The 13,799-nt window shown below is 47.6% G+C and overlaps 1 protein-coding gene across 41 annotated transcripts in view; it reads left to right on the plus strand.

The window, feature by feature from the left end:
* Positions 1–13,799, plus strand: part of dlg2 (discs, large homolog 2 (Drosophila)) — a 156,668-nt gene that overhangs the window by 96,467 nt on the left and 46,402 nt on the right. For 38 of the 41 annotated variants that reach the window (XR_014118643.1, XM_081702367.1, XM_081702373.1 and 35 more), the window contains one exon: positions 11,144–11,197. The exons of 1 other annotated variant lie outside the window; for it this stretch is intronic. Coding sequence is in view for 39 of the 40 variants with exons in the window: in XM_081702367.1 (XP_081558493.1) it covers positions 11,144–11,197 (54 nt within the window). In the remaining variant the exon portion in view is untranslated. Of the gene's footprint in view, positions 1–4,268; positions 5,306–11,143; positions 11,198–13,799 lie in introns of those variants that run through there. 2 more of the 41 variants (XM_081702370.1, XM_081702376.1) reach the window with 2 other exon arrangements.

Genomic DNA, 13,799 nt, shown 5'->3' on the forward strand with positions numbered 1-13,799 from the left:
GCTGTGTATTTTGAGCACGCAGGCGTGCGTGCAACCGCGCTGGGACGTTCTGCGCACGTCTTCAGCTGGCTGAATGGCCCCTGCATGGCACAAAGCGATTCCTGGTTACTCGCAGCGTGAGACCACCTGACCCAAGCCCACAAGAACCAGCGCTGGCTGGAGCTCCGGCAAGGCTGTGGTTGTGGGCGGAGCCAATGCACAGCACTTCTCAGGGTGCTTAGTCTGCTATGAAGTAGTTTTCACTGGATTGTCATTTGTTTCAAAGCTTTCATTGATTGAACACAGGAGAGCCAATATGGCTATGGATTCATAAAATTGTGTCAGTCCTGCTCACAGACTGTAGGGATGGGACTTTTTCAGTGAATATTCACTCTGTTCCATTTTAGAGCTGTATTGCGGATGTACGTGATGCTTTCAGTAAGTTCATGCTGTGTTTTGTATGCACGACACAAAGCTTGACAACAGAATCATCTGCTGCTGTATTCATAGATGTTACTGAATGCTGACAGGTGGGTTGCTATGAAGTGCATTCTTCGTCCGTTTGCATACAAGAGGTTGCTTTTGCTTGAAATACTCAAAAAAACAGAGTATTTTTGCTGAGTCATTCCAACAGGTGTTCCTGCTCTGGTTTCACTTGGCTATGTTGTGATCAGAGCTCTGTAAAAAAAAACAAAAAACACACATTTCCAAGCAACATGTTGTTGTTATGTCTCATTTTGCTTCCAAACAGCTAGCTGTATGTGCTGTTAAGGTCTAAATGCCTATTTGTTTGTGTGTGTGTGCGCGCCAGTCTTTATGTGCAGGAGAGGTCAGGATAGTTTAATGGTAATGAAAGTCAGGCACTCTGATGAAATTCCTAGGCATTATCCAGTAATGTCCGGTCAAACTGACCATTCACACACAGGCACACAACGAATCAGTACCAAGCAATGCTTCAACAGACACATCTCCCAATACTGCAGTCCTCTTATTGCTACCAGCAGTAACAGGGGGAGTTGGAAGGTGAATCTAGTCATACTAAAGACTTGAGAATTGAGTTCACGGATCATAAGAGCTGATTGGCAATATCCTGCACTCAGATAAAGAATTGCAGTGGTGGTGTTAAGGCAGGGCTAAACAGAGCTAAAGCTGCCTTAGTTACAATAACAAATTTCTTTTTTTCTTTTTTTTACGTTAATGAACTTGGCTGATATTTGTAAATAAAGACATTCTTGTGTCCGGCATGTACTGTGGGCCAGTGTCCAGTAGGTGATTGTCATAATGTAGCTGAACGGTTTAGCTCAAGCATCACTTACTGTGTGTAAAGCACCCTGTCTTGATCCAGCGTGACTGGGGGTCTTCTGAACAGAGCGGCTAGTGAGTTGGAGAGTTATGAAGGACCTGCTGTAAGGTGGGCTTGATCCCAGGTCAGCTAGGTGACCACACCAGCAGCCTACTGGGTGAGCAACCACACTCTAACAATGGTGGGCCCGTGTGGAGAACAGTTAGAGCTTGGATCAGGTCAAAGAAAAGGGAAAAACTAACCACCACGCCAAGCGTGGAAAAGGGAGAACAAAGGCCGTCACGGGAAGATTGGCAGACCCGATGCACTGGGGAAAACCAAACCAGAAAACGGAGGAATTTTAATGGCTAAGGGGAGCCTCGGGAGAGAGACAGACTTGAGAAGGAAAACTGGAAAGGGGAGGGCACGTGTGAAAACACAGACACCCTCGCAGACCAGAAGTGAGGTGTAGCACAAGGGCTCACAGACCTCAATACCTGAAGTTACCGGCTAGGAGCTTGGCTCAAAACTTTAGCAAATACCCAGCACTGAGTGACTGGGTCACTGGGCTTATTTAAGCTCTAGCCCAGCTGTTGGGTATTAAACCTGAGTAGTAATACGGTTGACTCGAGGCCTCCCTCTGGTGGCCGGACCCTTACACCTGCCCTCTCACCAGCAGGGTTACCTGTAGGTTTCACCAGATGACAGAAACAGGGCAAATGTGTGGTGCAGTAACTTGCTTCACCTGATCCATCCCTGCGGAAATGGCACCGGTCCGATTTATTTTCCACAGGGGGCCGACGGTTTAAAATTGCAGCGTCGCGCTGCAACTTCCAGTTGGGCAGATGACGACATGGTAAATAGACAGAAGTAACGCACGCATGTGTAACACTGCTGTCGCAGAAACTCTCCCCTCCAGGTTTATGACGGCCCCTAAGAGAACACACTGGACCTACGTTTCCTTCTCATGACTGATGGTGTAGTTTTCAGTACCAATAACACTGGGTTTGGAAACATATTTGAGACTATTAGTGAATCTCGTTGCTTTGACACCGCCAGAGCGGTTCCCTCAGCATGACGCATTTCACACAAATTCACCGAAGGAAGAGGAATGAAGCAACCTTGCCCAGTGACATGAAGCTTCCTGTTGGCTCATAAGATGCTGGCAATTTTAATAAAGAATGCTAATGTTTCTAAATGAAACATATGTGATCAGCAAGTCATTGTCAGTCAGCTCACATCTCTGAAACATTACTGTAAGTGCCAAATGTTATACAGATGTGAGACGACTTCTCAAACGCACCAGGCCTTTAAATAGGCATGTACCTGAGGTTTGTGGCACATTTGTAATCTGCGCTGTCTTAATGCCTGTCTGTGTCTGCAACCCTGCCAGATCAAAGTGCTCTGCACAAGAAGGGAAACTAATTAATAACCTTTTTTTCACACGATGTGATCAAATCTTTTCAAAATTACACCAATAGTATGTATTCGCCCAAACTGATTTTTATAAATACCTTCAGTTACAAAGCTGTATCAAAACATTATGAAATACTGGCGACTTGCGTTTGAGCAGATTTTAAGCAACCAAAGGGAATTAAAAGGATTAATTTCAAATAAGTTCCTCGTTGAATGATCATTTGAAAATCTGAAGAGCTTTTTGGGGGGGAAAAAGATTTGGGTTACATTATTTAGGAGGATAACTGGTTGAATATTTGTAGGAATATCCACCTAGATATAATTCCAGTTTCACGTTTTTGGATAAAATGTACTACCCCCTGTTACCTAATGTGACCTAGTGCCTATACATTACTGCCTTCTAGTGTCTCTTTGTGGAATTTCACTCAAAACTACTGCCAATCTTGGAATTAACATTATAAATATTCCCGATGAGAGTGACAATCTGAATTTGGAGAAAAATATTGTAAATAAAATTAAAATATACTTGTGCCTGCTAAGAGATATATCAATTTTGGCATTTATATATTTAACTAAAATGGAAAATTTCTAAATTTTATTAATCTCAAATGTAATTAATCTCTAATCTGATTTATTTAATCTAAAATAAAATCACTAAATCAATGAATACATTTCATTGTAATTATATTTGTAAAAATTGAACTTGTTGTATTAGAAGAGGTGTTATGAGTCTGGTTGTTTGCAGCAATAGATTTCAACTCTATAAATGGTGCCATTAAAATTAAATGGTTTCATTTTGGGGGCACACAAAATAGTTTTTTGCTTTGCATCCTACATCATTTATTTAGGGAAAAAAGGTAGGGGGCTAGACTTATGATGTGATTTTTCCAGCCAAAAGTTACCCATCAAATCGGCTTCCTTTTACCAAAATTATTACTTTACTGGAAACCGATTTTTAAGTACAGCTTTACACTGAACACCATTGCTGTCTGGAATAACAGATATATCCTGTTCCGAAGCAAATCACTATTCTGCCAAGATTGGTTGGACGAGAGAATATGGGTTATAGCACACTGGAATGATGATCTCTTAACCCAAGTAACTAAGACACACAAAGAAACCATTACAGTTCAGTGTTTATGAGCATCCCAGTTACAAGGAGCATAATCAGGTATTGAGAATAGTTAGAGGCAGCGCAATCTAAGGCAGTAATTTTGAAAACGTCAAATGTGTGTGTGTTTTTATTGATGAGGTTCGATCATATAACAGTAATTGGGTCTCCTCCATTTACCTGATTTATATCATTAAACATATTCATTCAGATTATTTAACATTTCCTGACATTTCATTTCCTGAATTTCTAAGACTAGAATTAGATTTTGACCATAATTAGTGTCTCTTCTGTTTTATATCAAATTGTCTGACCCTTTGTTTTTTAAGAGCATTTGTAGTCAGACATTCTGGAGAAACTTGCATGAATGGATATTATTATTATTATTATTATTATTATTATTTAAGTATTATTATTTAAAAAATAAAATAAGTTACCCAAATACACTCAGTAACTCTCGACTATAAACAATTGTTCTCACTAAACTGGAAGTTCAACAAGAACTTGAACAAATTGGTGGAGCCCTCGTTTGGTCGGCACATAAGTTGAACACTGATGTCTTACTTGTATCTAATCTCCTCGGTTTTGCTTTCCCTCTGTGCGGACGTTTAGAGAGGAAGGAGTCTAGTTTGTCTGTGTCTGCGGCCCATGTCCGTGGAATCGTACGGATGCGGCGTAAATAGTAAAGCCATTTTAATCATGCGGAGAGCGTGTTAGCTGGCAGGAGAACAGTGGAGGGGATTTATGGGGCCCCCGCACCGCGCCCCAGCTGGCCCAGGCTGGCCCCCAGCTAGCCGAGTCATCCACGGACAAAGAGCTCGGGTCTTTCTCCTCCTGTCTCTCTTTACCTCTCTTCCTCTCAGTCTCTCCCGTTTCCTCTTTTCCCCCCTTCTTTCTCTCTCTCCCTCAGTCTCTTTCAGTCTCCCTTTCCCTCCCCTTCTCTCGCTCTTTCTCTCCCTCTCTCGCTTTGCCTTCCTCTCTCTCTCTCCCTCTTAGTCGCTTTCTGCTTGCCTCTCTTGCTTCTTCCTCACCCTCCCTCACCCTCCCTCTCCCTCCCTCTCTCGCGCTCTCGCTGGCGCGCATGCGCCCGCACACTGGCTAGGTGCCTGGAGAGAGCGCGCAGGCTCCTCACTGCAGCTGTGCGTCCACGGCTGCCGGCTGCCGCCCGAGCCCGGCAACGCTCGCGGACAGGCGGAGAGAGCCAGGCGAGTGCGCCCGCAATGACGGCCCACCTCAGCAAGCAGCGGAGCTGCTGCGCGGACATGCGCGGCGGCGTCTCCGGGGCCGACTCCCCATGCCGGTGCAACTGGCAGCCGGAAGCCCGACACGGCTACCTGTCCTCGCCCTCGGCGGCCGCTGCCTCGCTGCCTCGCCGCAGGGCCAGGCTGGCGCCCTCGCGCTCTGAGAGCTCGTGGCGGAGCCCCAGCCGCGGCCCCGTGCTGCACACCCGTGGCGGCAGCTGCGAGCTGTGGGGCGAGTGCGACTGCACGCAGCACGACTGGCACGAACCCTACCAGGTAATCGCCATGGCGTTGGGGGGGGGGGGGGGCTATTGTCTATTGTTCTCTTCCAGTTCCATCAGAGTGACTCTCTGACTCTCGCTCTCAGTTTACTGCCTCATCGTGAAAGCCGTGTGCTAGACTGGTTCTGTGCTCTGCCAATGCAGACTGTAGCTTGTTGTGTTAGAGACAGTGGTGTGTTAGACGGTGCTACCTAGGCTATGGGATGCAGTACCTAGGCAGGCTGTCCCTGCTCCGAGGAGTGTGAGGCTGTTTGGGTAGATTCAGAACTGGCTCCATATCAACTCCATTTGGACTGAAGTGGAAATGTGTGCTCTCACACACACCCAGAGCGTGTGATCATGATATGTGTGTGTAACTGCCATTGCTATCACTCCTGGCTGCCTGCTGCAGTTTGTTGGTTGTTAATCCTCATATAAATAATCTGATATTGTCACAGGATGGCTGTTGTTGGTGACTTACTTATCTTACTTGTTTGAAAAGTCTGCGGATTGAAACCATGTGCACATATGTGTGATTTATGTATTAGAAACATGAAGGTAATACACATGTGTTGGGTTAAACCTGTATACAGCAGGAACTTTCTCTACTTAACCATAACCTTAACTTCCGTAACCAAAATGCAATGTTTTGCTCTTTCAGTTTTAAAGAATGGAACTTTTTAAAGATTACTTTAATTTCATATAACCATTTGCGAATCCTGATAGGGTAGGTTAAGCCTCTTTTTTTTAATCTGGTTTTCCTTCATAATCGGGACATTTTTGTCCTGAAATTTCTCTCATACACACTGCTTTCATCCTTTTGTCCTGCAGAGCAGATCCCGTGTCCATTAGTGTATTCATCCAGTGTTAAAGTGGCTGCCACGAGCCAGACTGTTACCTGTGCAGTTTGCCTCCTGCTTCGTTTGGTGCTCTGGCCCACTCGGGCGTTCAGAGCTGAGTCTCCGGACCACTACAGGAGCCTGACGGACAAACCTGCGTCGATGTTCGTTCGGCTCTGGGCTGAGCGCTGCTTGTCTGTCTAGCGATGACGAAAGCTAGACAGGAAGTCCAATAGTAGCCCCACCAAGAAAGTGTCATGGCGGTGAATGGGGCGAGCCAGGGAAGTAGGCGTGGCCAATCTACGGCAGAAATGTTAGGTAGCAGCTACAGTAGGAGCGCTCAAATCCTCACGCAGCTCAGAAGCAAACTGTCTGCCCACTGGACGGCTTGCTTTCCCTGCGGGTTACGGCCAACCAGGGGGCTCATTGCGCAGCCATCTGAATGAAACCATAGCATTAGTGGGACTCATTCCTCAAATCCGGCTGAAAACATGCGCCCTTCACCCCCTAATTGGCTCTTTTTCCTACAGCCGTCGGTTCTTTTGCAGGATCCAAGCTGAGCACTTTCTGCTCTTAAATCTCACCCTCATGCCCATGGCCTTTCCCGAGCTTAACCAGTTGCGGAGGTCACGCTGTGTTCATCTCACCTTTGCTGCTCCGAGCAGAATCAAATGAAAGACGGTCTCTCGCGGCTCTCACCGTGCATCCCGTAATGCACTGTCTACGGAAAAGGCTCCCTAAGGAAGGCAGGCCTCCTCTCCGTATCGGGACCACGCAGGCCGGCGCCGATGAGTGTCCGGCGTGCAGAGCCTTCCCCCGCTGAGCGGCCCTTAAGTAGGCTGCGCGTTCGCTCTCCCGCTCCATCCCTGAGCCGCGCTGCTGTTGACGGGTTCTCGCAACGAGTACGTGCTCGTGCATTATTGAGGTTGTTGCGCTGCCTCTATGTATAGAGCCTCTCTGGCCTAAATTATCGAGAGCAGTAAACTGGAACGAGCGCCACAGCTGTGGTTCGTCTCCGAGTCACCCGAAAAGCCCCCGGCGGCTTTAACACACCGCCTTTGTCCGAGCCCGCTATCCGGCCCGGGATCAGAAGACGCTGGCGTTTTAAATTTGTTTGAAAATGGGATTTGGGCGCGCACACACCGCAACGCGAGCAAGTGCAGACGTGCTCAGCTGCACCCTTTCTGACCGGCCTGCTTCAACGGAAGGTTCAAGGTTTAGTTCGGTTTGCTTTTAAAAAAACGAGGCGCACCCCACACATCTTCATCCTCCACTCTCCGACTGGTACTGCCTAGTGCCTCAGAACTAAAACCCAAGGGCGAAGGAAACCGAAATGAGGTGATGAGATTTCGTTCACAGGAAATCCACTTCAGCGTCGCTTATATGGAAAGTAATTCCCAGAGCTTAATCATGTTTGTAATTGAGTATTTCACTGTACTTATTAAGACATAATTAACTCTACTGTTGCAAAGGCTCCCCTGCGTGTGTACAGAAGTACACCCAGACCAGTGGAGAACCAGTACTCACCATAAAGAGCCTTTGTGCGTCTCAGCTAGACTGAGAGCCCCTCATGATCCTGTAGAGGACACTGCTCTATAGTAGTAGATATTGCAGTTAAAAGAAGACTGGGGCAACAGATTTGGCCCTGTAGAATGTGTCGTGAGGGGTATGGGTGGATGTGGTGGGGTCCAGACTGGATGTGGGACTGGGTGTTCTGTGTGAGGGGAGTGGTTATACATGGAATACGGCTGGTGAGGGGTAGGTATATATGTATTGCTTGGTTAAATGGAATGACATTTTTAGATTCTGGCTGAGTTGTATAGGTATAGTTGATTACTGTCAGTGGGTCATCTGATACAACATTCTCATATCTGCAGTCTGAACAAACTGGATTTAAATTTCTGGACATTTCAGGCTATAAGGAGACTGTTTTGCCTTTGTTTTACACTGTTACTGTTTATACCCATTCTCTGACATTTTCCTGTTTGCTCCTGTAGTGCTTCAGAAATCTCTACAAATTTTTATTTATCAGTGATTATTCAAAACACCCACAGCATTCTTATTTGGGTGGTTACTGCCAACAAGCTTCACATAATGAGGAAAGGAGAAGTTTATGTGAAAAGCCTTTGAGGAGGTTTACATGAAAATAAATTTTTCGAAATAGTCTTGCTTGTCTGACGTCTGCGGTGCAGCTGAAGGTGCAGCTCTCATTAGTGTCTCCGGGCTCTTTACCGAAACACCGAGGAGTTCCACTCGACTCTGCGCCACCAGTGCGCACACCCACACGTGCCTTTCCTTTTTTTCCACAGCACTTCAGGCCTGAAGGACGGAAACCCACTGGCTATTTGCGGCACTAGAGCGGATCCTCAGATCTCTGCTCCTGCCGAGGAGCGTACCCGCAGATGCGCTGTGTATATGTTTGTGTCGCGTGGAATGAACCATGAACTCTGCCAGGAGGGGTGCACTGGGGAATGATCAGGCGTTCCTGTGTCATTTTGCTCTGGTATGTGCTTGTGCGGGTTCTGGTAGGTTCCTGGGTGATTTAGTTTTTTCACCATAAGCCAGTAGACAGTTTGTAGTACGCCAGTGTTGCGCTGAATGTTCCCGGTTTTGAAGTCCTACTACAAGATCTTCGCAGACAACGACTGCGCGACTAGAGCCGCACACCTTTGAAGTTGAGCACGGAGACGGGCAGAGCTGTGTAGTGCTCATCCAGCTCTTCGCTTAGAGGGCACTTTGATCCACGTAGCCCTTAACGCAATGCAGCTGGCAGAGTTAAGCATACTAAGACCTTCAGATGCTCCTCCATATAACTCCCAGCCTCTATGCAGCATAAGCACTGTGTTGGTCTTTACTCTGCCTCCGTTAGATGTGAGATTATGAGTGGACTCCAGAGAACCTCTTGAGAAGGTCACTCTTCAAAAGCTTTCGAGAGCCTGTTAGCTCGAGAAGGCCAGCTGTGACATGCAATATTGAACTGTTCAGCCTGGTCCCTAGGGTGCGTTCGGTCTGAAGAACCACAAGCGTGCTTTCAGGACAGGCCCTGAGGCATCAAGGTCCATTAGCTCCAAATGGCAAGACACTACTGCTGTTGACCTTCTAGTCCATCAGTTTGTCCCCGGTCAAGCCACGGATGACATCGTACTTTGGGAATCGCACACGATTTCTGGCCGCCTGAGCGTTTATCTTCTTCCCAGTGGAGGAGCTGCTAATTGTTGAAGTACTCAGCCACAGCCGTGTGTCTGGACGTACGGTAGGACCATGGCAGCACATCTGAGACGGGCGGTATGGGACAGTAGCACAGTGGTGTGCAGTCAGGCTCTTCTAACCCTTCAGCAAACATAATTCATAAACGAAGTACAAAAAAAACCCCCGTTCACATAGGCTACTGTAGATATTCTTTGTTACTACAGGATGCATTGTGTTCCAAGAATGGTACTAATCAGAACTGTGCATTAGCATGGCTACAGGGGCTACAGCTGCTGTGCATGTGCCTAAGGGCCACTGCGTTTGTTTTGGCACTGTCATTGTGGAGTATAAGGATATGTTACACTGTGGGTACTGTTTTACATTTTGCAGTATAGAGCTGTATTACACTGAGCAGTATTGAGTTGTATTATATTGTGCATTATAGTACTGTTTTACCTTGGGCACTATAGGCCTGTGTTGCATGGTGCGCTATAGGCCTGTGTTGCATGGTGCGCTATAGGCCTGTGTTGCATGGTGCGCTATAGGCCTGTGTTGCATGGTGCGCTATAGGCCTGTGTTGCATGGTGCGCTATAAGGCTGTTTTACATTGCTGCTTTGACCTGACGCTTAACTTTGTCTTTTAGAGAAGAAAAGGCTCTTTTCAAATAATGTGGCTATGGGTGTGTGTGCTCATGTCATCATCATTCTACACCAGTGAAATGTGAGCTCTTAATTTCTCCTATATCTCTCTACATCTACACTTATACTCTCTCTCTCCCATCAGTTTGTCAGATGGAAACAGTAGCTCTTATTTCTTGTGGTTGTACATTAATTAGCGTAGCAGCAGTGGTGTGAAGTAAGTCTCAGGAGGCGACACATCAATCGCTCTCTCCACATTGCTGCCTCTAGCTCACCTGGGCCCCACACACCGTCTCTGAATGCTAACGCCTTCAGCAGGGCTGTGTGTGTGTGTGTGTGTGTGTGTGTGTGTGTGTGTGTGTGTGTGTGTGTGAGCACTTCTCCTAAAGGCAAGCTGCTATTAGTAATCAAGTCCCCTTTCCTCTGCCTGAAGTAGTATGCTTCTTTTCTGAAGGCTAAGGTCATAACTGAATGAGGTAAGCTGTTGCCAGAGCAGAGGAAAGGCATGCTCTGTGACCACGGTCAGCCACTGCTAAAGGAGGCCTGGTCAGTTAGAGGAAGTAGTAAGTTTAAGATGCATTCAGTTGGAGGAGTAACTGGTATGTTCAAAACCTTTGCTTTGCCATGAGTGTGCTCTTGCAACGTGATTTATCCTTGGACAGGCCAGTACCTTTCTCTGAGCTTTAAGCAGAATGTGTGGGTGTGGGTCTGGGTGGGTGTGGTATCATCAGGGTCAGCGTCTGTGCAGTGGTGATGCACCAGCCTCATTTCAGCGCTGATGGAAAGACTTTTGTGTTTGGACACAAAGGGAAAACAAACATTTAACTGGCTTCAACATTGTGTGACCAGCATATGTAGTTTTTGGTTCTCTTGATTTTTTCCCCTTGTTTTTGGTTTTAAAATAGTCCTCCCATGTACTGTCATCTGTCATCGCGTCTGTGTAATCCCGTGACTGTGTGTGTCCGTGGTGTTCATTCTGGCTCAGTGTACAGTGTGTGTTATATTGGAGCAGTGTTTATCATTACCACTGCTGACCCTCACAGCACCTACACAAGCAGCACACAGTTCCTGTTAATAGAAACTAGGGCAGTTCACCGATAGCCAACCTACTCTGATCTCTCTCTCTCTCTCTCTGTCTCCTGCTCTCTTTCCCCCTCTCGCTTCCTCTCTGTTTTTCTCTTTTACAGGCAAGCCCTGCACCCATCATAGTCAACACGGACACTTTGGAGTCAGTACCTTACGTGAGTTCTGTTGTTTTTCCTTAGTTTCCTTTTCAGCATTCAGCATTCAGCATTGAGGCATGTGCCTGGTGGGCAGGTGTGGGTGGGCAGGTGTGGGTGGGTGTGCCATGCTGTGTTCCGTAATTCGTGAATTAAGTTTATTTCTGGTTTATTTAGCTGCATTTATCTGCTATCGTACGCTACGAGACAGACCCTTCTCCTAATTATGCAGGGGTTTTCATAAATAAAACTCAAAATGAACAGAACTAGCTTTCACAAGCATGCGCCTTTAATCAGGATCAAATATAATTGCCTGTCCTCCGTGGCATTTGGGCGGAGCTGGAGATGGACAATGTCGGGATTAGGAGGTGTGATGGGAAGGTGGAGGAGAACGCACACAGGGAAAGACAGATGAAGGGTGAAGAAGGCTGAGCAGCAGGACTGGGAACACTGGAGGAAAGCAGAGCAGAAGGGTGGAGTGCGTCTGGATTACAGGCTGGACTGGAGACAGAAGTGTTGGCTCAACGTGGTGATCAAATTCCTGCACTACGTTGTGCTTCCTGTACCATGTTGGGGAATATTATTATTGTCCGTCATGAGTAAAAAAATGAATAAATATAATACGTGGGTGCAAGTGAAGCGCATGGACGTGTGATGAAGTAAATACGACTGATGAACTCGACTGATGCACGTGTCAGGTATGGATGTGAATGAAGCACGGTTAGAAACAGTAGCTCATTGCTGGTGTACACAGAGCGAGATGCATTTAGTCTGTTGTGGCTTCCTAAACTTTGTGCTCATGAATCCTGCCCACTCCATCTCTTGACCTGCTCCATCTCTCTGCCCACCCTGTCTCCTGGCCTGCCCCGCCTCTCTGCCCACTCCATTTCCTGGCCTGCCCCGCCTCCCCACTCACCCCGTGTCTTTCCGATATAAACCCATAGTTGTTTTCCTACACACCGATCGAGGCTGGGGTCTGGGTGCAGTACACTGAGGTGCTCACCAATCACCCAGGGCTAGTGAGTGGGGCGGGCCAGTTTGGCTCCGCGGACACGTTGTGTGAATATCAGTGCAGCGTCCAGTCTTAGCGCCAAGAGTTGAGCTGCTCTGAACACGTCCGTGCTCTCCTGCGCATAACAGCGGACAGCAGACTGGCGTGGAGCTGTTCATGGTGACAGTATGAAGCTGATTGGCGTGGAGTTGTTCATGGTGACATTATGAAGCTGCTTTTGTGTTATCAGCAAAGCAGTTGAGGATATTAGTGGCATTTCTTATTGCTCTCATTCATAAACACGTCATAACTAATCATTTCTTTGTAGATACTTGTGCATACTCATATGTGCCTATGGAACTCTACATTGCCTGTGGTTGTCAACATAAGCATTCATAAATATTTATATCTGACTTAAATACCAGTTGTATGTATGTGTATGTAACTGCTTCTGCTTCTGGGTTGGATGTGTTTTAATCCAGGACAGAAGCATCAGAAGCTTCAGAAAAGGTCAGGGCAGCTCCACTGAGGTGACGTCACCCCTTGACCAGCGGCAGCTGATGCAGAGAACGTTAACGGATTGTCGGGCCAGTAACCCGTGCCTGAACCAGCTGTGATGGAGCATGCTGGGGTTTAACTGCACCCGGATCGTTCCCGCTGTCTGGCACCGCCCCCGGGAGGGCTTGGCTTTGCCTGCTGATTACTGCAGGCTGATCTATATTAAGGACATTAGGGATGTGTTTCGGTATCTGAGTCCTAGGGGCGGGGAAGATGCTCCTAGAGAAGTGCTGAGCACATGCGTAGAAAGATGACCAGAAAGATGTAATGGAGAGTGTGTGTGTGCGCGTGAATGCTGGCACACTAACCATGACTCACCAGTTTAATGTGAGCCTACACCCCCAAAACCCTCCTCCCCACAGCTGCACCCCTCCACCCTCCGCCTGCTACCTCACGCAGCCTCTCCCAAAGCACCACACAATGCAGATGCCAGCCCCTGCTGGGGGGGGTGTGTGTGCTTTATTTGCGCTGCTTCTGTAGTGGGGGAGTGGACCATGGTGCCATGTTTTCCTGACGTGAAGGAAAACGCCATCCAACTCTGAATCTGTCTGTTTCCTGCATAATGAGGAGTGTGTGTGTGTATATGTCTATCTGCCTGTGTGCATGCATGTGTGGATGTGCACGCGTGTCTCTCTGATCACCACTGCCCTCTGATCTGCTTGCAGGGGTTGCGGTTGCTGCTAGCAGCGCTGTTGTTCTGGATGAGGAGGGCCCTTGTTTTCTGTAATGAGTTCATTTCCTCAGTAGTATTATTATAACTCGCGCGTCTGTCTGCCAGTTACAGCATTCTGTTGGTCTGCAGTCGCTCGGGGTGCCGCGGGCCAGCAGGGACGTCGGGAGGTGTAGCAGGAGGTTCCAGAAGCCTCCTCTCCCCTCCCCACCCACACCCCGCTGCCGCCAGCCTCTGGAGGCTTAGAGCCACTGCACCACAGCCACTCTGCCCGCTTCCAGAGGCAACGGCGTGCTGTTGTTGCATCACACAAGAAAAGGAGTGGCTCGACAGTAAATGTGCTCTCCATCCGGGCCGGAGATGGATTGCTGGATCGTTGCTGGATGGCTGCTGCACATGGTGGT

This window comes from Electrophorus electricus, chromosome 19 (assembly GCF_041902795.1).
Source record: "Electrophorus electricus isolate QZ-2024a chromosome 19, ASM4190279v1, whole genome shotgun sequence".
NCBI classification, from domain to species: Eukaryota; Metazoa; Chordata; class Actinopteri; order Gymnotiformes; family Gymnotidae; genus Electrophorus; species Electrophorus electricus.